Consider the following 25,718-nt stretch of genomic DNA (forward strand, 5'->3'; position numbering starts at 1 on the left):
GGTTTCTTGATAAGAGGCTTAATGACGGCCAGTTTAAAGGCTCCTGGGACATGGCCTAGATTAATTGACGAGTTGATAATGTTATAAATGGGCTCAATTGCAACGGGTAATAACTCTTTTAATAATTTAGTTGGTATGGGTCTAATAAGCAAGTTGTAGGTTTAGATGTTGCAATAAGTTTAATTAAATCTTCTGTTTTATAGGTGAAAAACACTGTAGCCTTTCTTTTGGGGCGATGGTTGGTACTAATTTATAGGACAGACTTGGAGGTTGAGTTTTTACTATTTTGTCTCGTATGTTTTCGATTTTCTCTTGTAAAAAAATTCATGAAATCATTGCTACCAAGGTGCGGCGGAATACCCAGGTCAGGTGAAGTCTGTTTATTTGTTAGTTTAGCAACTGTACTAAATAAAAACCTTGGATTGTTTTTGTTAGTTTCTATGAGGTTACGAAGGTGCTCAGCCTTTGCTGCTTTTAGTGCCTTTTTATAACAGTTTGCACTCTCTTTCCACGCAATTTTAAAGACCTCTAATTGGGTTTGTTTCCATTTGCGCTCCAGTTTACGTGTTTCTCTTTTAAGGGCGCGAGTGGTGCTATTGTACCATGGTGCTGCGTTTTTCTCATTAATCTTTTTTGACTTCATAGGTGCGACAGCTTCTAATGTATTAGAGAAAATAGTGCCCAATTTGCTGGTCATGTCATCGAGCGATTCTATATTTATTGGTATGGTTATTAAAGGAGTCAGATCTGGCAAGCTCTTTGCGAAACTATCTTTAGTAGTTGAGGTAATTGTTCTACCCTGTCGATAACGAGTTAAACGGCTGATTTCTGCAGTGCGCAGTGTACATGTTATAAGATAGTGATCAGTGACATCGTCGCTTTGAGGTATAATATCTATATTGGTTAGATCGGCTCCGTGAGATATAATCAAGTCTAGTGTATGATTAAATCGATGAGTGGGTCCATTGATGTGTTGTGTTACTCCAAAAGAGTGTAATAGCTCTGTAAACGCCACTGCTAATGCATCGTTAGCACTATCTACGTGGATATTAAAGTCTCCGACAATTAGTACTTTATCAACGTTAACCAATAGGTCCGATAGGAAGTCCGCAAACTCTTTCAGAAAATCAGTGTAGGGACCAGGGGGTCTATACACTGTAGCCAACGTACAAGAAAGCAATGTTTTTTACTGTCAATTGGAACAATTATGTTCAACGCAAGCACTTCAAATGATTTAAATTTATGCTCCGTTCTCTGAGTTACAGTAAGAAAGTCTCTAAAGATTGTTGCGACACCGCCACCTCGACCAACCGGACGTGGCTCATGCATATAACAGTAGCTTGGTGGGTACACTCATTTAGACCGTAATAATCATTTGGTTTAAGCCAGGTTTCGGTAAGGCAAAGTATATCAAAACTGTTGTCTGTGATCATTTCATTTACAATAACTGCTTTTGAATTTAGTGATCTAATATTAAGTAGGCCGAACTTTATGAGTTTGTTTTGGTCGTTTATTACATTGTCCTCAGGTTTAATCACGATTAGATTTTTTCTCTGAGATTTGGCTATTTTGTTATTTTGTAGTATTATTCGGGGGACAGACACAGTCTCTATGCATTTGGAAGCAGTAACATTTCTAACAGATGAGTGGGAGGAACACAGACTATGGTTGAAGTTTTGACTTACCGCTGGGAGACGTAGTCAAGCGGTGCGTAGCGTCTTTGAGATGTTGTCAGACAGAAGAACCGCTCCGATGCTGCTGGGGTGCAGGCCGTCAGGGCGGAAGAGCCTAGGTCGCTCCCAGAACAGATCAAAATTATCAACAAAGAGCAGCTTCTGTTCAATACACCATGACATCAACCATTTATTTAGAGCAAATAGTCTACTGAACTTTTCATTCCCTCGTCGGTAGGTAGGAAGCGGCCCTGATACGATGATCCTCGCCGTGGGCGATGCGTTGCGTACCGTCTCGATCAGACTCCTGAAGTCCCTCTTCAGGATCTCCGACTGCCTCATCCTGACGTCATTCACCCCCGCGTGCAGCACGACAGCTCCGACGTTAGCATCGTCCTTCAGGATCGCAGGTACCTGCGCAGAGACATCAAGAACACGGGCGCCAGGAAAACAATGAGTGTGCACCTTACCTTTAGTGGAGGAAGCGCGTACGTTCCGGACGATTGAGTCTCCGATGACCACAGCGTTGCATTCCGTCTCGCAGAGGGCGGCAAAGCGGTTCCTGGTCGGGATCTCGAAGACCGGTGGCGGCGGTTGGGTCATCGCTCCAGTCCTGGCTCGCGCCTTTCGCCGTGGGTGTGCCGGTGCAGGAGTGAAGTTCATTTGGGCTGACCGTGTTCTCGAAGCCTGGGCTCTGTGCAGAGAAACACGCGAGTAGAAGTGGAAGGAGTATTAAAATCGCGATGAAAACTTACCGCGGATTTGCGAGCGTCGGCTCTGGATGTTTCCAGCGCCGTTTTTCGTTCTCGCAGCCGTGCTGCTTCTCTAGTAGATCCTGGATCTGCTTCTCCACAGCCTCCAGTTCCGACTGAAGTGCGATCGTTTCCTCATCTGCACACAGAGGTACAGACACATCTGAAACATTAGCCATCAGTGATTTAATAATGAGAACAGTGTGTTAAGCAGTAAGCAGGCAGGCTGGGAATGCTAACAGCCTGAGGCTAATAGCGAGTGATCCGATAAAAATAAATTATCTGTGCGTTTAAATACGATTTTGGTATGGGATATATTTAAGGATATGTTTTACCCTCGAGGATAACAATTTAAAACACAAGTCTTAAGATATAACAAGAATAAACGATGTATTAAGAATAAATTTGAAAGAGCTCCGACTCAAACCACGCGCTCTCAGCAAAACCGTACTCCATACAATAACCGAAATCGTAAAGCAATATAGTTTACTTCTGGGTATGCACAGGGTCTCTGTGTGATGTCTGGATATACAATACAAACTTCCCTTACCAATTTGGCTTTGTGTTTGGAAGTGGTGCTATACGCTGGAATCAGAAGGAACAGAGTGTGGTGTGGATTATATGTCTGACAACATCTATCACTTAGTCTGTATTTGTGTAGACCTCCACTCTGAGCACATGGGGATAGGGGGGGGGGGGGCTGAGAGAGGAAAAGAGGGGGTTGGCATGAACAGGAGCGTCTTTGTAAAGCAGCCAGGCATTACGTGCTGCGAATGCTGTGACATCCAACCCCTCACAATGGGGCTCCTTTAAGACTCCAGGAGTGGAGCTGGGGGAACAGGGAGGGGAAATGAGTTAGTACAACACTACAATCCCACATCAAATTCACTGTCATGGCCTCCGCGGGGAGCCGCGCAGCCCCGGCTCGAACCTGGACGTCGCCTGAAATTCACCCAGATCTCTTATTTGTATGTACCGTTAAAGGCAGTGGCCTGCGATTTTATATACTCCACTGATGTAAACCAACGTCTAGAGCTCACAGGGCAGTAATGGAAACTGTCGCTGAATTTCCGATCATGAATTTCCGATCATTTACTTAAGAGCGACCCTCCTGTAGCAATACATTTCCATGTTTTATGGCAGGGATTTTAAAATGTGATTGCAAATGACCTCATAATAGTTTCAGAGGTTACGCTAAGCAACTGAATAATCCAATATCATATGAATATATGCAATACAGTTGATCTCAACAGATCTCAACCCAAAAAAGTTGACTTCCATAATCATGAATTTTCATGACTTTTCAAGTCTTTGCTAGCAAGGAATAGGTCTGGTCTCTAGATTAATTATTGTTATGAAGAATCATTACTGTAATGTTTAAGGTTGTAAAGTTTTATTATATATTTATTTATATATATTTTTTTTATATATTTGTTAACATTTGTAAATGCATGAACTAACATGAACTCCCTAGTGAAAAATAAATATACTAAAGTGTATTTGAAACACATTTATTTCATGCTAAGTATACTGCAAAACCATTTACATATTATGTTCTTAGTGAAAATTCACTGCGATTGTATTTGTGGTATGATAAATTGGTATACTGAAAGTCTGCTAAATTGGAACAACTAATTTTGTACTTAATATACGTTAATTGTGCAGAAATAGCGCTGAGGTCCAACAAAATATACATTTAAGTGTATTTGATTGTGCTAAAGTGAAACTAATGCAAATTCTTAAGGTACACTTTAAATATTTTGCATTGAAAGATTGATTTTATTTTAAAAAATCATAAGATCCTTATCAAAAGTGACATTACAAAACATTTTTATTTAAACACAGGCTTAATATGAAGAAATGTGCATTGTGTATAAATAGTTCTCCAAGTAACGTTTAATTATAATTTTATGTCAGTAAATATGTTAATACATTTAAACTATACTTAACATGAAATAAATGCATTTTAAATTATTTGTTTTTTTTACTTGGGCTGACATTGTTTTTGGCATATATTAATCTTTCTTAATGTTAGTTAATATTAATACAATTATTCATGTCATTCATGGTGCATTAACTAATGTTAACGGTTACAATGATTGATTTTAAAAATGTATTAGTAAATGGTTAAATTAACATGAACCAAGTAAGTATTGGTCATTGTTAGTTTATGTTAGCTAATGCATAATTTAATGTTAACAACTACAATCTTATTGTAAAGTTTTATATCAATGCTTATATCTGGTTATAGTCTTCCCTGCACTGTCCGGGAGGCAGACACACTCTGTCAGTTTAAATCTAGACTAAAGACGCATCTTTTTAATCTTGCATACACTAGACTTCCATAATATAAATCTTCTGAGGGTTTAGGCTGCACTATTTAGATCAACCGGAACCAAAAACACAACTGATGTACTTGTTGCATCAAAGAGTACAGAACAGTACTCTACTCTCAGCCAGTCTTTTCTCATTGTTCCAAGGTTACCACAGCGAGCAGGATGAAGTTCATGGTCTGACCTGATGGTAGAGCGGAGACCTGACAAGAGCTGAGATGATAGAGCTAGATAAAGAAGGACGCGGTCACCTGACACGTCCTCACCACAAAATTTCAAATGCTATTCGATTATTAATGATAATCTTAAACTATAATTTACCTTTTAGTAAGTTTATTTATTTTATTTACCCTTGTGCAAGCTCTCTGGAGCTTGTGCAGAGGCAGCAGCTTTTGCCAGAGGGGAACTGGAATCCCCTGGTTGGGCCTGGGTTCTCCTGAGTTTTTTTTCTCGATTAGAGTTTTGGGTTCCTCGCCACCGTTTGCATACTGTTTTGCATCTGTCTGGCCGGGGGGTTGCTTTAGAATTTTAAAGTTTTACTTAATTAATATTGCATATAGAAATTTAAAGTCTGTTATATTTGACCTGTGCTTCTCTCTCCTTTATCATAAATGTGTGCTCTCACTGTGCGTGTGTGCGTGTGTGCGTGTGTGCGTGTGTGTGCGTGCGTGCGTGCGTGCGTGCGTGCGTGTGTGCATGTCTTTGTGTGTGCGCGTACTTGTCTGTGTACGTGTGTGTGTGCGTGCGCGTACTTGTCTGTGTACGTGTGTGTGTGCGTGCACATCCGTGTGTGTGTGTCTACATGTTAGTACGTGTGCATATTGTGTGTGGAGTGTTTTGTATGTGGGTATGTCTGTCATCTTTGTTTTCACCTTTTTCTTGTTTTTGCAGGTACAACTTTAATTGGTTTGCTTATAGTCAATATGTCTTATGTACAGCTGCTTTGTAACAATGAAAATTGTAAAAAGCGCTATATACATAAAGTTGAGTTGAGAGTTGAGTTGAGTTATAACTCAAGTTCAACGTTCACCTCTTGCATCTGGCTGAGGAATGTAATGTATGCAGGAAGGACGGTCAGTAGGAGGGAGGTATGTGTTTGTTTATCCTCTCAGGGTAACGGCAGGCAGATGGTGAGTAACTTTATCAATGTTTATTGACACACAACACCGCAATCAGGCAGATAAGTATGGATGAGTGTATCATGCAGATGTTGTGAACTGAATAATAATACTGTCCTTTGGGTTTCAGGAGATCGTGGATGCTGGGCAGATGATCTGAGGAGATGCAGGGCGAGTATGTGGGAAGCAGATCGTGGGAGACGAGGAGAGCACTGAAGAAGACGAGGAGCAAACACACAGACAAGGAGACTTCTTTAGTGTTGTTATAATGATGCGATGGTTTTGCAGCAGGACACACAGCTCTATTGCGGAACAGTCCGCCATTGCTTTTTCCATCACTTTTTCTTCAAAGCCTGCTTTTGACACACCGTCTAAATTAATAATCTTCATTTATTAACTTCCACTGAATGTAATGTATGATCTATGTTTCCCTTTCTGTCGGTCTCTCGACGTTGTGTCGAGCCTACAGATGGGGTTCGCTCTTGAGAACAGTTAACACGACTCGCCCGATGCCTCCTCCTGTGGAGTCAGTAGGTGATAAGCTCCCTGCAAGCCACACATATCCCAGGCGACCTGAACCAGACAGCCGACGCCTCGTGGAGAGTGTCGAGTCCATCCCCGTGCAGTCCGGATCATATGGGAGCAGTTCGGCCAGGCGCAGGTGGACCTTTTGCCTCCCCAGATTCCTCCCATTGCCCACTTGGGTACTCCCTGACCGAGGGACCCCTCGGCATGGATACCTTAGCGCACAGCTGGCCGCGGGGCAAGCGGAAGTACGCCTTCCCCCCAGTGAGCCTCATTGCACAGGTCTTGTGCAAGGCCAGGGAAGAGGAGCATCAAGTGGTACTAGTTGCGCCCTGTTGGCCCAACCGGACTTTGTTCTCGGAGCTAATGCTCTTGACAACAACTCCCCCCTGGCCGATCCCCCTGGCGAAGGACCTGCTTGAGTAAAATTCTTGAAAAAGTTGTGGCTTCACAATTGAGATCTTACCTAAATGCTAATGGACTTTTTGAACCTTTTCAGTCAAGATTTCGCTCATCACATAGCACTGAAACTGCTCTTCTTCGTGTGGTTAATGACATTCTTCTGTCCAGGGATTCTGGGTCAATTAACATCCTGATTCTTCTCGATCTAAGCTCTGCATTTGACACAGTCTGCCATGAAATACTCATCTCTCACCTTTTTGATATCGGTATCACTGGTTCAGCTCTTTCCTGGCTCATTTCCTACATCAGCGACAGAAAATATTATATCACCATACAAGGGTATAAATCTGCCACTGCTCCGGTCTCACAGGGTGTTCCTCAAGGGTCAGTTCTGGGTCCACTTCTGTTTATCATTTATGTTTCTCCACTTGGTGACATCATACGCATGCATGGTCTTCAATTTCATTGCTATGCTGATGACATTCAAATTTACCTTACCACCAGCTCTCATCTCATAGCACTTCTCTCACTCTATCTGATGCTGAAATCCTAATTCATGCATTAATCACATCACGTCTGGATTATTGCAATGCTCTAATTTTTGGTCTGCCTAAAAAACTCATAGCAAGGTTACAGTATGTTCAAAACTCAGCAGCTAGAGTTCTCACCTCCACCAGGCGCTCTGCTCACATTACTCCCTTACTGCATGATCTTCACTGGCTACTTGTGGCATCACGTATTCACTTTAAGATATTACTTCTAACATTTAAGGCATTAAATGGTCTTGCGCCTCCATATCTGTCTGATCTACTCTGCTCCTACTCTCCTGCCCGGACCCTCAGATCATCTGAGCTTGGTCTTTTGTCCATTCCTCGTTTTCGGCTGTCCACTGTAGGTGGTAGGTCATTTAGTGTTAATGCTCCTAAATTATGGAATTCGCTACCGCTTACACTTCGTAATATATCATCCTTGCCTACCTTCAAGACACAGCTAAAAACGTATCTTTTTGATAATGTGGCTATTTGTGGCCTTATGTGTTTGTAATGTGTATGTGGATGTGCAAATGTATGTTTAGCACTATGTGAAGCGACCTTGAGCTATGGAAAGGCGCTATATAAATAAAACTTCTTCTTTCTCAGGGGAAGGGCACGTTACGGCATCCCAGGCAGACCCCTGGAACTTCCATGTCTGGACGGGGAGATCCTGAGTGGGTTACCTCACAATAAAGACGGCTCTCCTGATGGTGCTCACCTCCAAGAGGGTAGGGGACCTACAAGCACCCTCCGTGTCCACAGATTGCATAGAACTCGGGCCCGATGATTCTCACGTTATCCTGAGACCCCGGCCCGGTTACGTGCCCAAAGTTCCCAACACTCCCCCTAGAGACCAGGTGGTGAACCTGCAGGCGCTCCCCACTGGGGAGGAAAACCCAACCCCATCCGTGTTGTGTCCAGTACGCGCACTGCGCCTCTACTTGGACCGCACGCAGAGCTTCAGAAGCTCTGAGCAGCACTTTGTCTGTTTTGGAGGTCAGCAGAAGGGGAGGGCTGTCTCCAAACAGAGGCTGGCGAACTGGATTGTGGATGCCGTTGCTACTGCATACCGATCTCAGATCGCCCCTGCCCGTTAGGAGGGAGGGCACACTCCACTCGGGGTGTAAGCCTCCTCAAGGGCACTGGCTCAGGGTGCCTCTCTGGCAGACATCTGCAGAGATGCGGGTTGGCCTATGGCCAACACCTTCGCGAGTTTCTACAACCTACACGCAGAACCGGTGTCAGCCCGCGTCCTGAAGGGGAACATGTAGGACCAGCAGCCGGTAGGGTGTACGCTTGCGAAATCCCTTCCCCCTTCCTCTAGGGGGATCAGTGGCTATTTACGCCTCCCTTCTTTCCTCACTGGGTAAAGAACAGGCATTCCATCCATCACTAAGCACCTTCATGGGGGCAGGCTGGGCAGAGCAGCCCTGCCCCCTTAGGCCGGGGAACAGTTGAGTTATCCACCACATATCTCTAACCGGACCTAGTGCTCCAGATGTGGTAACCCCCCCCCCATGGGCGGTTCCGTCTGATGTATCCTCATGAATGGGTCCCACCTCGGCAACCCATGACCTCCCTAGATGGATTTCCACCTTGCGGTTAACTCCTTCAGTCCGCATATTTTCCCATGAGTTCTCCCCTGATGGCGAAACCATGTGGTGTCTCCACCAATTCCTCCCTATGGTAGGTAGTGGTCTCTGTAGCGTTTTTCCCCCAGGGGGAAATAATGCTTACCCAGTGGCCCTTATGTTGCCGGGCGGCTTCTCGCTGTTAGAGAATCAAGGCCTCCGCCCGTGACGGCCGGTGGCAGGGGCTTCCCACCTTTTTTTCAAAAGCTCTGGGACTCCCTACCTCTCCACTGGACGGTTACAATTTCGCACTAGCGCTCACGTCTGCGTCGCTCTGCTAGAGATTGTGACGCGGCACAGCACTGTGGCGTTTTCCATAGGAACCCCATCTGTCGGCTTGACACAACGTCGAGAGACCGACAGAAAGGGAACGTCATGGTTATGGATGTAACCTCAGTTCCCTGATGGAGGGAACGAGACGTTGTGTCCTTCTTGCCACAACGCTGGCCGCCCGCCGCGGCAGTCAGGGGATGCTCAGGCTCCTCAGACCAAAAGGTGAATGAATGCAGCACGCCGACTCCCTTTTATACCCGGATGTCCAGGGGCGGAGTCTGGTATGCAAATTTCATTCGCCAATTTCATTGGCCTTTTCTAAACTAGTCAGAAGTTGATAGGTTCTCAAGATGGAACCCCATCTGTCGGCTCGACACAACGTCTCATTCCCTCCATCAGAGAACTGAGGTTCCCTTTCTGTCGGTCTCTCGACGTTGTGTCGAACCGACAGAATGGGGTTTGTCTTGAGAACCTATCATCCTCTGAGTATTTAGAAAAGGCCAATGAAAATTGGCGAATGAAATTTGCATGCCGGGCTCCTCCCCGGATGTCCGGGTATAAGAGGGAAGCCGGCGTGCTCATTCATTCACCTTTTGTTCTTCAGAGCCTACGCATCTGATGAGCAGCTCCAGATCTTCGCTGATCTTCCAGATCTTCGCTGGTCTTCCAGTTCTTCGCTGGTATCCTGCTGGAATCTACGACGTGGTGCAGCGGACGGTCCCTTCCTGCAGCGACTTTCCCCTGGGCGTCTCGGCAGTTCCAGAAGTGTCTGAGCACTTTTTTCTAAAAGAGCAAATTTCTCCAGCGTGGCATGTCCCGCTGTACTCTTGGGTGCGACGCGCTCATTGAGGAAGGGGATGGACAGGATGTCTGTCTCACGTGTTTGGGTCTCCAGCATGCTGAGGCAGCCTTCGTGGATACATCTTGCCCGCACTGCGGGAAGATGCCTATCCAGACATTGCGGTCACGGGTGGCTGTATTCTTTATGGGTAAAGCCACCACCTCGTCTGTTACCCGATCCGTGACGGCAGTGACTACGGCCCTGCCGCCCGTTTCGGTTAACACCGGGGGTGATATGGGGATCACCGTGAACGTTAGACCGCCAGCCACAGGCTCACGGACCGTTCACGCCCCGTCACGCTTGTCTGACCATCCCTTAAGAGACGGTCCTACCCCATCTTGTTCCTCCGCCACGTACTCGGGAGTGCGTGACGAAGTTGAGATGTCGATCACAGCATCGGAGGGCGACCTCTTGGCATTTCGCCAAGTTATAACTCAACTCAACATCTTTCTCGCCTGTCGATAAAGACGGCCCTCCTGGTAGCGCTCGCCTCCTTCAAGAAGGTAGGGGACCTACAAGCATTCTCTGTGTCCTCGGGTTGCCTAGAATTCGGGCCTGGAGACTCTCACATTATCCTGAGACCACGGCCCGGCTACGTGCCCAAGGTTCCCACCACTCCCTTCCGGGACCAGGTGGTGAACTTGCAGGCGCTCCCCACCGGGGAGGAAGACCCAACCCCTTCCGTGTTGTGTCCAGTACGCGCACTGCGCCTCAACTTGGACCGCACGCAGGGCTTCAGAAGCTCTGAGCAGCTCTTTGTCTGTTTTGGAGGTCAGCAGAAGGGGAGAGCTGTCTCCAAACAGAGACTGGCGCACTGGATCGTGGATGCCATATCCTTGGCATACCGGTCGCAAGATCGCCCCTGCCCTTTAGGAGTTAAGGCGCACTCCACTCGGGGTGTCACCTCCTCGTGGGCACTGGCTCAGGGCGCCTCTCTGGCAGACATCTGCAGAGCTGCGGGTTGGGCTACACCCAATACCTTCGCGAGGTTCTACAACCTCCGCGTTGAACCGGTGTCAGCCCGCGTCCTGCAGGGCAACAGGTAGGACCAGCAGCCATTGGGCGTACACCTGCGGAAGCCCTTCCCCCTTCGGGGGGAGCAGTGGCGATCCAGCCTCACTTCTTTCCCCTCGGGTAAAGAATAGGCATTCCATCCATCACTAAGCACCCTTCCAGGGGACAGGCTGGGCAGAGCAGCCCTGCCCCCTTAGGCCGGGGAACAGTTGAGTTATTCCCCATAGCTCTAACCGGACCTAGTGCTCCAGACGTGGTAACCCCCCCCCCGTGGGCTGTTCCGTCTGATGTATCCTCATGAATGGTTCCCACCTTGGCAACCCATGACCTCCCCAGGTGGACTCCCACCTTGCGGTTAACTCCTGCAGTCCGCACATTCCTCCCATGAGTTCTCCCCTGATGGTGAGACCATGTGGTGTCTCCACTAATTCCTCCCTACGGTAGGTAGTGGCCTCTGCAGCGTTTTTCCCCCCGGGGGGGATGATGCTTACCCAGTGGCCCGTACGGTGCCGGGCGGCTTCTCGCCATTTAGAGAATCAGGCCTCCGCCCGTGACGGCCGGCGTTAGGGGGCTTCCCAACTTTTTGTGGAAAGCTCTGGGTCCCCCTTCCTCTCCACTGGAAGGTCATAATTTCGCGCTAGCGTGTTCGTCTGACTCGCCCAGGCCAGTCAACGTCGCTCCGCAGAGATTGTGACGCGGCTCAGTGCTGTGGCGTTTTCCATAGGAACCCCATTCTGTCGGTTCGACACAACGTCGAGAGACCGACAGAAAGGGAACGTCTTGGTTACGGATGTAACCTCGGTTCCCTGATGGAAGGAACGAGACGTTGTGTCCCTCATGCCACAACACTGGCCGCCCACCCCAGCGGTCGGGGGAGGATGCTTAGGCTCCTCAGACCAAAGGTGAATGAATGGACATGCTGGGGAGGAGCCCGGCATGCAAATTTCATTCGCCAATTTTCATTGGCCTTTTCTAAGAAGTCGGAAGCAATTGGTTCTCAGGGACGAACCCCATCTGTTGGTTCGACACAACGTCTCATTCCCTCCATCAGGGAACCAAGGTTACATCCGTAACCGAGATGTTTTTATGTTTTAAGAACGTTCCCAGCTGACAAAAGTCACCATCATGGTGATCAGTGTTTGCTTGAGTTGGGCTCTTGACCCTTGACATTTACTCCTTAGATTAATTGTAACTATGTACTTTTCAAGTACATTTGTTTTGGTAATGCAAATGATAATCTAATCTAATCTAATGTTATTGGTTGGAGGTCATTGAGATTACTATCATGTTTAACTTTGAGTAAATTGCTGTGTTGCTGATCCTGAAAGAACTTTATTACATCTTGGAGTTTGATTGCATTTTGCTGTTTAGAAAGATTTGTGAAAACTGAAACAAATAAATATTTAGGCAAAAAATCGAATTTAGACACAGACATCAAGAATCCGTGTATGAATCTCAACAATGGTGACAATCAGCAAATGAAAACTTCATGTTGCAAGGCATGCTGGGTAACATCATAGCACAAAACTCATTCATAATTCCCAGCATGCATTGCAGTTGATCTGTTTATCTAAATTAGTTGGTTGATTGTCACCATTGCATGCCATCAAACGTAACGTTTAACTTAGTTGATATGCGCCGGACTACTAGTTATGGACGCTGCGCGCCGACGCCCCCAAATTTTTCCCAGGTCACCTGGCCGTGCCTAAATGAAGGGGAGAGTGCCCGCGATCGAATGGAAGCGTCATGGGGCGGTGGCGACGCCAGGGGGACCCATGAAAAATGCCCAAAGTGCCTAATTTTTGAGTCACGGAACGAAGGGTTAGGCGCTCTCTTGGGCAGAACCACGAGGGGGCGACTCGATTTACGGTCCCAGCCTAAGCCACGCGCACCGATCAGGTTGCGACCGGGCCTCCCGAAGAGCGCCTGAACATCCCCCTTGCAGCCTACGGGCCGGCTACGGACCCCGACGTACATGAGAAGCCTACGCGTGCCCCTTGTAACCTATTTTGGGCGGGGCTTCCCGCTGGCCACGCCTCCATCCTCAGAACGCCTACGCATCCCCCTTGCAGCCTAAACTTGTGGGAGGCCTGCCCGGCACCCCCGAAGACCCGGACGCCACCCGGCGCCCCGGGGGACCCCGTCTCAGAGCTGACTGCCTCATTTGAGCCCAGTGGCTGTGTGACACACGCTTAAACAGCCCAAAGCCCTTTTCTTTGACTTTCGAGTCGCCACAGGATGTCCCAGTCGTAACTTATCTTATGGGGCCCTCATAGGTAAATAATAGACAAAGCCTATTAAGGGTCATTATAAGCCTAAGTAAGGATGTATATAGCTTTAACCAACAGTAGAGTGTATGAGAGGCTTAGCCCATCACAATGACGTGCATTAAGGCTCACAGTTGTGCTCCAGAAGCTTAAAAATGGTGTGTCCATTAGCTACCTATGGGAGCCGTGCCAAAAGTGTCCGTGACTCAGTTTGGCAATTACCTGTTTATTACAGCTTTGTAACATGGTTATTATGCTCAAAATGACAATACATGTGTAACTTATTTAATGGGACCCTCATAGGTAAATAGTGGACAAAGCCTGTTTATTACAGCTTTGTAACATGGTTATTATGCTCAAAATGACAATACATGTGTAACTTATTTGATGTGGCTCACATAGGTGTATAACGGACAATACACGTGTAACTTATTTAATGTAACCCTCATAGGTAAATAATGGACAAAGCCTATTAAGGGTCATTATTTAACCTTGGCAACGAGTTATATGGCTTAAACCAACAGTAGAGTGTTTGAGAGGCTTAGCCCTTCACAATGACGTGCATTAAGGCTCACAGTTGTGCTCCAGAAGCTTAAAAGTGGTGTGTCCATTAGCTACCTATGGGAGCCATGCCAAAAGTGTTACGTGTGGCATGTACATTTGTAACTTATTTAATGGGACCCTCATAGGTAAATAATGGACAAAGCCTATTAAGGGTCATTATAAGCCTAAGTAGGGAGTTGTATGGCTTAATCCTACAGTAGAGTGTATGAGAGTCACAGCCCTTCACAATGACGTGCATTAAGGCTCATAGATGTGCTCCAGAAGCTTAAAATGGTGTGTACATTAGCTACCTATGAGGACCCGTCAAATAAGTTACGACTGGCACTTTCTGTGACTCGGCAAAACCACAGGAAGTACCAGTCATAACTTATTTGACAGCAGCCTCGTAGGCTTACAGTGGACAATACTGTAAACGGTTAATTTTTTAGACTGTAAACAACTTTCTTATGACAAACCTACAGATGTGTATCCTAGAAGCACCCCGCATTGGTATATTGCACACCTCAGGCTATTAAAATGCTTATTTTGCATACAAACGCACTTTTCACAGAAATTAGTCTCTCACCAGTTTTTTAAGCAAAAATTAAAACTAGTAGCTATAGATTTTGAATCGGGGTCATTCGAAGTCCCCGGGGCCGTTCCGGGCTCATCATACGATAGCCACCTATGAAAATAATGGGATAGGTTGCATGTGTCAGAGGCTCCCGTACGGCCCGCAGAGGCCACAGGAGCCCGAAACCTAACAGAAAGTTGCGTCACGTGGCTCTCGACGACATACCGATAGGGCTAGGTCGGGCTATGAAAGTAAGCATTTTTTATTATTTTTCATACGTCTCTCTCCCTCGCATTGATCTCTATGGGCCATGTGACTGTAAAAGGTCAATTTTTAAGACTGTAAAAAGCTTTTGTATGACAAATCTACAGCTATTTATCCTAGAAGCACCCCATATTGGCACACTTCAGGCTATTAAAATGCTTATTTTATATAAATGCACTTTTCACAGAAATACATCTCTGAACAGCATTTTCAGCAAAATTCTGCTTTATTCTTGTACAGAAACCTCGGGGCTTCGAATGCTGGTTCTTCACACCCTCACGCACCACATATCCGAAGCCCGTACCCCTCGGTGTACAGCAAGTGATCCAAAAAAATCACAAAAAATATTCCAGAAAAATAATCGGCCAACAACGTCCTCAAAACGTGCTATATAGTACATAACGAGGCCGTGCCGACGTCAAACTTTGGGAACCGAATGAGGGGGCGGCGAGCAGCTACAGAATTTGAATCGGGGTCATTCGGAGTCCCCGGGGCCGTTCGGGGGTCTCTGTACGATAGGCACCTATGAAAATAATAGGATAGGTTGCAGGTGTCAGAGGCTCCCGTACCACCCGCAAAGGCCCCAGGAGCCCGAAACTTTACAGAAAGTTGCATCAGTTGGCCCTCGACGACATACCGAGAGGGCTAGGTCGGGATATTAAATTTAATATTTTTTATTATTTTTCACACATCTCTCTCCCTCGCATTGATCTCTATGGGGACTTGTGCCTGCGAAGGCCTCGTGAGGCAGTTGCTTTCCAGGTGGAAATCTGTCTCCGGAAGCGTCTACGGACGCGGAACTCGATATCCCGGCTTGGGAGACCCCCACGGTATACCGTACCGAGTATTAAGACCCTGCAACCTTTTGATCCCTGTATTCTAGAGCGTACATTCGCAACCTATATGTAGGCTGCTGGTGTCTTTTTGGGCAAAGTGAGAGGTCAATGAGGTCCGAGGGGCACAGAACATGACCCAGGGCCCCGTGACGAGACATATACGTGAATTGCGGGTCGATCAGACCATTCTGTATCCCAACCCTAATTGTCCATCAAGAGTTTATGAAAACGAATGGGATAAGTTAAGAGTGTCGGCGGCTCCTGTTCAGACCCCGGGTGCTCGAGGGGCCCCAAACTTTAGATTCTAGTAGTCTGTAGGCCCTTGTTTAACATACCGTGAGGGTGGCTCTCTAGAAGCGAGGGAAATGATTTATAGTGCGATTTGCAAGTCTCTCATGCAGGCTTCTTCATTTCATAGCCAGAAAGACCCTCTTGAATGAGCAAACTGAACAAAATTAAAGTTCGATCTTTTTTAAAGAATAAGATACTTCGAGGTGACCGAGAATCACGGTACTCGATATCCCGGCTTGGGAGACCCCCGCGGTATACCGTACCGAGTATTAAGACCCTGTGACCCTTTGACCCCTGTAATCCAGAGCGTACATTCGCAACCTATATGTAGGCTGCTAGTGTCTTTTTGGGCAAAGTGAGAGGTCAACGAGGTCCCAGGGGCGCAGAACCCCAGAACATGACCCAGGGCCCCGTGACGAGACATATACGTGAATTGCGGGTCGATCAGACCATTCTGTACCCCAACCCTAATTGTCCATCAAGAGTTTATGAAAACGAATGGGATAAGTTAAGAGTGTCGGCGGCTCCCGTTCAGACCCCGGGTGCTCGAGGGGCCCCAAACTTTAGATTCTAGTAGTCTGTAGGCCCTTGTTTAACATACCATGAGGGTGGCTCTCTAGAACCGAGGGAAACGATTTATAGTGCGGTTTGCAAAAGTCTCTCATGCAGGCTTCTATGTTTCGTAGCCAGAAAGACCCTCTTGAATGAGCAAACTGAACAAAATTGGGCCTCAATCTTTTTTCAAGAATAAGATACTTCGAGGTGACCGAGAACCACGGTACTCAATACCCCGGCTTGGGAGACTCCCACGGTATACCGTGCCGAGTATTAAGACCGTTTGACCTTTTGACTCCTGTATTCCAGAGCATACATTCGCAACCTATATGTAGGCTTCTGGTGTCTTTTTGGGCAAAGTGAGAGGTCAACGAGGTCTGAGGGGCGCGGAACTCCAGAATACGACCCAGGGCCCCGTGACGAGGCATATACGTGAATTGCAGGTCGATCAGACCTTTCTGTCCCATTTGTCCACCGTGAGCTTATGAAAATGAATGGGATAGGTTAAGAGTGTCGGCAGCAGCCGTTTGGGCCGCAGTGGGATCGAGGGGCCCCAAACTTTATAGTCTGGTAGTCTGTTGGCCCCTGTTTCACACACCGAGAGAGTGGCTTACTGGAACCTAGGGAACATTTTCTAGTGTGAAAAGTGTTTTGTACATTAGTAGCCTACCGACCGACTGTCAAATAAGTTACGACTGGGACTTCCTGTGACTCAGCAAAACCACCGGAAGTCCCAGTCGTAACTTATTTGACAGTAGCCGTTTAGGCTAACGGTGGACAATGCTGTAAACGGTCAATTTTTCATACTGTAAACCCATTTTCTTGTGACAAACCTACAGATATGTATCCTAGAAGCACCCCGTATAGGTATATTGCACACTTCAGGCTGTCAAAATGCTCACGTGTTACACAAATGCACTTTTCACAGAAATAAATCTCTGACCAGCATTTTCAGCAATATTCTGCTTTATTTTTGTAAAAAACCTTGGCGCTTCGAATGCTAGTTCGTCACACCCTCTTGCATCACATATTCGAAGCCCATGCCCCTCGCTGTACGGCAAGTGCTCGAAAAAAATCACAAAAATTATTCCAGAAAAATAAACGGCCCACAACGTCCCCAAAACATGCAATATATTACATAACGAGGCCGTACCGACTTCAAACTCTGGGAACCGAATGAGGGGGCTGCGAGGAGCTATAGAATTTGAATCTGGGTCATTCGAAGACTCCCTGGCTGTTCCGGGGTCATCGTATGATAGCAACCTATGAGAGAAATAGGATATGTTGCAGGTGTCAGAGGCTCCCGTACGGGCCGCGGAGGCCCCAGGAGCCCGAAACATTACAGAAAGTTGCGTCACGAGACTCTCGACGTCATACCGTTAGGGCTTCGTCGGGAAGTGAAATTAAATCTTTTTTCTTATTTTACATACATCTCCCTGCCTCTAGTGGTTCTCTATGGGCCCGCAAACCCCCTCGCGCAGTGGGCTCGGGTATCCGACGTCTTTCTGACAGAAACCTCTCCTAAGCATGAACGAGCAAGGTCACGAAGGACGCCCGGCTACTCTAGGGGGCGCCACGGCCGTGAGGGAGAGAAAAAAGAAAGAAGGGCGGCGAGCGAGACGTTTTGGCATCTTTTGGATGTCGCGCCACGAATAGGAAGCAAGGGGCAGCAAACTACCAACTCTAGGCGCGCTGCGGACGTGAGGAAGACTATGGCAGAGTTAGGCGGTCAGGGGGACGCGAAAGGCCCCTCGTGGATGCAGTGATGAAGATTAGGTTGTCAGGGGATGAATAGGCATTTTGTGGAGCGAGGGTCCACGCCCGCAGCACTTTGACACCCCTTGTGGTGTCCGTATGATGCCTCTCCGGGAAAACGGCCCCTAAACTCCGATAAGGGAAAAAAGTCCCAATCATAATAAGAGTGAGCGAGAATTTGGCGTCCAATCCAGGTATACGAGCCCTTCGTCGGCCTAGTCGACCGATGGCAATCTATATGAATGGACAATTGTCCACGATTTACCTAGCCTCCCTTGCTGAGATTCATACACTGATTCTTGATGTCTGTGTGATTCTAAAATGTTTTATGATGAACATACATCCATTTTTCACAAATCTTTCTAGACGTCAAAATACAATCAAACTCCCTGATCTTATACTGTTCTTTCAGGATCAACAGCATAGCACTCAAACCAAACGCAAGCACTGAATCAAATTACAACATCACAGTGGTGTCAATGGTTCCATACCAACACCATTTGGTTAGGTTCTCGTTTGCACTCGCATAACAAGTGTACTTTAAAAGCTCACAGTTTCAGCAGGTCAAATAAAGTAACAGTCAAGGGTCAAGATCCCAACTCAAGGAAACACTTATCCCCATGATGGTAATGTTTTTAAAACATATTCAAACACATGAAAAACCTCTAAGGAACGTTATTATAACAAACTTTTGTTAGCTGGGTTGTGTTTCAGGTTGTAGTTGTTGTGTATCTTTGGGTAAATACAATTTTTGTAGTTTTTGTTGATATTTTCTGCGGTGTGTTTGTTAACAGCAGATGTTCATCACTAATGACCCAATCATCACTATAATAATAATGAAACTCAATACAAATTCTGTCAAACAGGAGCACAGAAAGTTGTTGGTTTTAGGATAAATCTGGGCCAGAATTGAAATGAACAGTTGTTTAAATTTGGGTCAATTCTGCTTTATTTGTTTTGTTTTTGGCTGACATGTGGCATTGCTTTGGCTTGCTTGTGGCCCAAACCTGGCAAACAGGAGCGGTCCACCCAAATGCCATCATTCCATGTCATATGTGGGCCAGATGAGGTGGTATGGGGAGTAAGGTGTGGGCCGGATTTGGGCCGCAATGATTTGCTGGTTTGGTTGCTATATGGGGAAGGTGAGTGGGTCCTGACACATGTTGACTAACGCTCATGCAGTGTCTTTCAAAGCCATTCCTAATGCATCTGTATCGCTATCTACATGGATGTTAAAGTCACCAATGGCAAGGACTCTATCTGCGGCCAGTACTAGTTCTGATAAGAACCCACCAAATTTAAAACTTTAATAAAATCTGTGTGGTGCCCTGGAGGCCTATATACAATAGCTAGAATAAATTTAAAAAATGTTTTATCCTTAGTATTAGGTGTTGATACATGAAGTACCATGACTTCAAAAGATTGTATTTAGAGTTAGACTTCTGGGAAATGCTAAAAGCGTTATTGTAAAGTGCTGCGACACCTCCTCCTCTGCCTTTTAGACAAGGCTCATGTTTATAATAATCATCTTGGGGGACAGATTCGTTTACAGTAATATAATCATCTGGTTTTAGCCATGTTTCTGTCAAACAGAGCATGTCTATTTTATGATCTGTAATCAAATCGTTAACAAAAAGTGCTTTATTAGAGAAAGATCTAATATTTAGCAATCCGAGTCATAACAGTTGATTATCTGTATTTTGTTGATGTTTAATTTGTTTAACGTTTATTAAATTACTTTCAAGAGGTTTACGCATTATTTTATGTTTGCTAATCCGGGGGACAGACACAGTCTCTATTTTGTGATGTTTGGGAGAAGGGATTATTACATGTTGTACATTTTGTGTATTCTGCGACGTGAGATGGCAAGCAGGTTAAGCCATTCTGTCTGCTCCCTGACCTGGGCCCCAGTGAGTCAAGCTTTAGCATTATTAAGACTTTTTGCCATATTTCCAGACAGGATGGAATCCCCAGCCCAGGAGGGATGGAGACCATCTCGTTTCAACAGGTCAGGTCTGCCCTCAAAACTCTTCCAGTTATTTATAAAAAATATATCACTCTGCAGGCACCACTCAGACAACCAGCCATTTAGTGATGATAATCTGCTATAAATCTCATCACCACGATAAGCAGTGAGGGGGCCAGAGAATATTACAGTGTCTGTAATATTCAATTTACACAAAGTAAATTGTAAATTCTGTCATTATTTATTGAAACCAACGTTTCAAACCTCTGTGCTGTGAATACAGTTAAACACGAAGGAAGATTCAACTCTTTTTCTTGATCTTGGTTGTGATACTCCACAAAGGAGCAGATGAACCAAAACTGTGGTCCATAAGAGTATATTTATGTTACATTAAAGACACTGTAGCATTGTATGAGGAGCAGAGCGAAATGAAAATGATAAATCGCTGACAAACTTTCCTCATGTTTTATCATGATATAAAAATAACATCACACAGGTTTAATACAACAATAGGGTGATTCACATGATTAGACAACACAAACAATTATCAGCCTCAATCTTTCTGACAATTATGACTAAAGTGTTATGTTTATGCTTTATTACTTAGGAAGTCTAGGATAAAGGATTACTGGCATTACTGCCAAGGTCATTACAGGTCGTTCACATCAGAGGTTTTTTATAGTTCTCTAATACCAAACGTGTCATGACTCTGCTTCATCATGTCATGTCTATTCTTGGTCTTGTAGCAGAGTCATGGCAAAGCCTTAGGTTTTATGTGGAGAGAGAGATTGTTGACCTTTCGGCCTTCCATGCCCTCTCTCTCCGGTCCGCGTCTCTGTTCCCGCCATCTCGTTTCCTCGTTAACTTTCCCTGAGTGTTTTATTACCCACACCTGCCCCTTGCTAATTATCCTTTGTCAGTCTCCCTATATAATACCCTCATGTTTCATTGTCCTGTGTTCGGTCATTGTGTGTGCTATATTCAGTTGTCTTGTTCTCATCCAGCGTTAGCCATTATTTCCTGTTCCTGTGTCATCGTCTTAGTAAGTGTTTAGTTTAGTTTAGTTTAGTTTAGTTTGTCAAGTGTTTATTCAGTCTAGTGTTTAGTCAGTCTTCGTTCTGTGCTTGTTTGTTATTTTCTTGTTGCTGTTTTTACCCCATCGCGGGCCTTGTTTTGTGTTTGTTAAAATAAAGTATTTTGTGTTAACCCCTTAATCCCCGGCTGCCTGCAATTGGGTTCTTCCCCTGCTGATCGTGACACAAACCACTATACCCCCCTCCTAATGCCAATTAAAGCATATTCATATGTAGCTTTTCTGTTTCTTCCCTTATTTTTATTATCACTCTTCTTTCCTCTTTTTCTCTCGATGTAACAAGATGAGACTCTGGGACAAGGCAGAACAGATGGTGTGAGGTAACGTATTACCAACACAGGTTAGATTCACTGTGAATCGTGAAACAGAGCTGTGAACTGAGCTCTTATAAAACCAGATTCTTATTCTGGACACAAAATGAGAGAGGTTAATAGTCCAGTGTATGAAATTTAGCGCCATCTAGTGGTGAGGTTGCGAATGCAAACAATGGCTCACTCCTCCCCTCTCCCTTTCGAAGCACTACGCCAACTGACACAAAACAAAGATGTTGTCACGTTTTTGATTCTTTGCCAAAGGAGATAATGTATTTATGAAACGCGCTGTGCAGAGCAGTTTGCCCGTTTAGTTCTACTGCAAAAACAACATGCGAATTCAATGCAAGGGGACCCAATAGCATCTGGCTGCAGAATTGCACTTGCACGACCTTCGCTTCCTGTGCAAGTGACGTCACTTGCAGTCGACACCTGTCTTTCCAAACGTTTGCTCGCATTGCCAGGAGACAAAATGCTTTAAAGCAGGGGTCTTCAACGTTTTTTGGGGCAAGGACCCCTTAGATGAGAGATGCATGGAGCAGGGACCCCCTTATGCTAAATGTGGTTACTGGCACAATGACTATTCTATTGGAGGTAGAGGTTGTCTCTGAATGCGAAAGAAATCAGTGCAGATTGTATGCATTCTCTTCTTGTAGTTCTTCCGAGCAGAGCTGATCCTGGCAATTTCCAACAGTAAAATACTGTTATTTCAATAGACAGTTTAATCCTGTAGACTAACACACCAAGGCCCATATATTAATCAATTTCTGTAAATTTGCAGCATTTAACTGTACACCCGTTTTGCGCTGTGAAAAGCAGCATGTGGGGGTGGGGATTTTTAACACATCTTGAATCTGGCATTGTTTTTTTCACAGTCTTGTGTGAAACAGAATTAGGCTCGTTTTTGGTGTGAGTCTGCTCAGCCAGAAGAAACAAAAAAACAAGCATTAATTTGGCTACATCCTGGCTCGGTTAAGATTTGGGTCGGTTTTGGTTAGCCACAAAGTTAAAAGCAACAAAAACTGGCAGTAATAATATCTTATAATATGATACTATTATTACTATCACAAAAACCCTTAGCAGACACATCAAAACCAATTTATATCAAATGAGGAATATAACAACTAATTTTAAGAAGGCAAATATTTATATGATATGATATTATATGAAAATTTATATCATTAAAAACGATTGTAGATTTTTTATATTATTTGTATGGGTGTTTTTCGTCACTGAATGGTATAGTTTGAGCATTGAGAGCCGACTGCTTCGCCTGCTTTTTAAACAATGATCCGGTATTCGCAGCGCTTCATGAAATCGAGCAAGCCTGATGTCTTTGCAGATATGACTATGTAGTTTGCCATGCATCTTGGAAGTTGTAGTCGATTTGCGAATACAGCGTTAAATGCGCCCTATGAAAAGGACTTCATTTCACAGAATGCTTCCTCTCACTAGAAGAACCGGAAGTCTGAAATTCAAATTCTACCCCGGAACGGAAGCGTCCTTTGTTTTGATCAATGAGCTGCAATACAGTTTGGTAAGTTGAAACTTTTATTTAAATCTAAACTAACAGGTTCCCTTTCGAGAGAGGTCTCTCTACATTGCGTGAAATGCTAGGGGAATCCCCTTCTAGGGGAGTGGCGCCACCCCTATATAACTAGCTGTCTGGACCACATTCCTCAGAATCTTTCTCCTTCACTCACCTTTTGCATGCTTTTGAGGGAGAACAGAAGAGGAATTCATCAGATCCTTCTGCTCGTGTGTTGTGGTATGCCGATTTGCAGCTTATGTTCGGACCCATCGACCCGCAGGACACGCACGCACACTGCGTGCTCTGCCTGGGTCTGGCCCATGCAGAGGGGACTCTCTCTGAGTCTAACTGCCCGCACTGCGAAGACCTTCAGGTGGGGGTGCTTAAGGCGAGATAAAGAGCTGGACCGCCTCCAGAGATAAAAAGAGCTGGACCGTCTCCAGTGTTCTTCACGGATGAGAGCCTCCATCCCGCTGATGAAGCTACGGAGATGATCCGGTTTGGCACTTTGGGAAATGAAGACGAGCTCATGTCGCTGGCGGCTTCGGACAGGGATCTGTCGGGGTCAGAGGAGCTAGCGACGTCGGAGAAGGAGTGGGCGGAGTGGGATGCGGCGCTTCAATAGCGTGGTTCCCGTCCGTAGTCTCCCCGCGGAATATACCACTGTTGAGACAGGAGATCGACAGCCTCCTCGCGAAGCAAGCAATAGAGGTAGTCTCCTCAAGCGAGAGAGAGAGCGGATTCTACAGCCACTATTTTGTCTTTCCGAGGAGAGATGGGGGCTTCCGGCCGATTCGAGACCTGAGACCCATCAATCGTGCGCTGTACAAACGCGCTTTCAGAATGTTGACGATAAAACAGATCCTCGCGCAGACTCGGCCCGGGGACTGGTTTATTTCAGTGGATCTAAAAGATGCATACTTTCATGTTCAAATATCCCCTCGCCACAGGCGCTTTCTGAGGTTTGCATTCAAAGGCACCACGTACCAATTCATGGTGTTCCCCTTCGGGCTGGCGTTAGCTCCGCACACTTTTACAAAGATAGTGGATGCGGCTTTATCCCCTCTGAGAGCGAGCAGTATGCGCATTCTGAATTATTTGGACGATTGGCTAGTTTTAGCCCACTCGCAAGAGATGCTCGATGCCAATGCATGCAGGCTCCTTTCACACATGAAATCCTTGGGGCTGTGTGTGAACAGACAGAAGAGCGTGCTTCTCCCCAGCTGGTCGATCGTGTATTTGGGAGTGTGCTTAGACTCGATCACCATGCGCGCTCATCTGAGCCCAGAGCGCATGCAACATATCACGTCTACCTTGAGCCTTTTCAGTCTGGGACGTCCCGTCTCGCTAAAAGTGTTTCAGAGGCTTCTGGGGCTGATGGTGTCAGCAACCGCAGTGTGCCACCTCTGTCTGTTGTTCATGCGTCCCCCCCAGCTCTGGCTGATGTCCCACGTGCCGAGAAATGCTTGGTTTGCGGGGCACGTGAGAGTCGCTGTAACACGCGGATGTCTAAACACCCTGAAGCCTTGGCGCAACCCCGACATGTATCGCTGCGGCGTCCAGTTGGGTCCTATCACAGGGCAGAAAGTGGTTACGATGGACGCGTCTCTGACGGAATGAGGAGCCCTGTGCGATGTCGCCCCGTCCTCGGGCTCCTGGTTGAAGTCAGAGAGACAGTGGCATATCAACCGCTTAGAGTTGAAAGCGGTTTTCTTGGCCCTCAAGTGCTTTCTCCCGCAGATCGAGTCGCAACATGTAGTGATTCGTATGGACAACACGTCAGTAGTGTCATACATAAATCGACAGGGTGGTGTCCGTTCACGAGCCCTCTTCGAGCAGGCAGTGCAACTCTCCATCAGGTGGACTCTCCATCTCCATCAGGGCGATGCATGTGCCTGGTCAGATGAACTGCGGAGCGGACATGCTGTCGAGGTACGGCCCCCCTCATGGGGAATAGAGGTTGAACCCTCAGTCAGTAAGCTTGATCTGAGATCGGTTCCATTGTCGCTTTTCACCCTCCGATTGACGGTCGCTCGGTAGGCAAGCATACTTGGGTGGTGAGATTTTTGTGGGGCGCGAGACGACTAAACCCCCCTCGCCCTCCTACGGTGCCGCCATGGGACCTAGCCTTGGTTTTAAAGGCGCTTTCACTTCATCCGTTCGAGCCCTTGCAGATATCAGAGTTGTTTTGTCAGATTTGTACGAAATATGATATGTAGCATCTGGAGACAGTACTGACAAAAACTTAATAAAAGATTTTTGATCATTTATGTTCAGTCCGCTAGTTTCATTGTGTTTAACTACAGCTATTGTCAGTGTTTTTGTTTTGCAATGGCAGCATTTATGTGTTAAAATATCAAATTGGAGACTGTATTCTGTCGGTTGTGGCACTAAACAACACAACAAGATGATATTTAAAACTCCTTATACAGTATGTAGCCGAATCTGTGCTGGTTTGTATTGGCCGCCTCCCGTTTTCCCTTTGTTTTGCCTCCAGCTAATGCTGTGACGTAAGCGTGACGTCGGCGCAAAAGGGGTTTATACTCAATAATAATAATGATGATAATAATAATTTTGCATTATACTTTGTTCTTGTCATCAATGTAATTCTCTTTTACAACTTCTAAAGTGAAAATA

At 46.0% G+C, this 25,718-nt stretch overlaps 1 protein-coding gene across 1 annotated transcript; it reads right to left on the reverse strand.

The window, feature by feature from the left end:
* Window positions 1–410: 410 nt before the first annotated feature.
* LOC130555225 (uncharacterized) lies at window positions 411–23,308 on the reverse strand. Its single transcript, XM_057335254.1, has 3 exons — window positions 23,254–23,308; window positions 2,429–2,564; window positions 411–2,367 (listed from the first exon to the last, which is right to left on the reverse strand). The coding sequence occupies exons 1-3, from the start codon at window positions 23,291–23,293 to the stop codon at window positions 1,701–1,703; spliced, it is 843 nt and encodes a 280-aa protein (XP_057191237.1). The 5' UTR covers window positions 23,294–23,308; the 3' UTR covers window positions 411–1,700.
* Between the last annotated feature and the right edge of the window lie 2,410 nt (window positions 23,309–25,718).

Source organism: Triplophysa rosa, linkage group LG6, assembly GCF_024868665.1.
Source record: "Triplophysa rosa linkage group LG6, Trosa_1v2, whole genome shotgun sequence".
In the NCBI taxonomy this organism is placed as follows: domain Eukaryota; kingdom Metazoa; phylum Chordata; class Actinopteri; order Cypriniformes; family Nemacheilidae; genus Triplophysa; species Triplophysa rosa.

Bases quoted from the DNA above. Each gene is read 5' to 3' on its own strand.
- LOC130555225 (XM_057335254.1), bottom strand. From the start codon at position 23,293: ATGAATTCCTCTTCTGTTCTCCCTCAAAAGCATGCAAAAG. The intron at 2,565-23,253 runs GTGAGTGAAGGA...CTCTGTGTGCAG, and splicing joins CCCTCAAAAGCATGCAAAAG to ATGAGGAAACGATCGCACTT. The intron at 2,368-2,428 runs GTAAGTTTTCAT...TTCTCTGCACAG, and splicing joins CCGACGCTCGCAAATCCGCG to AGCCCAGGCTTCGAGAACAC.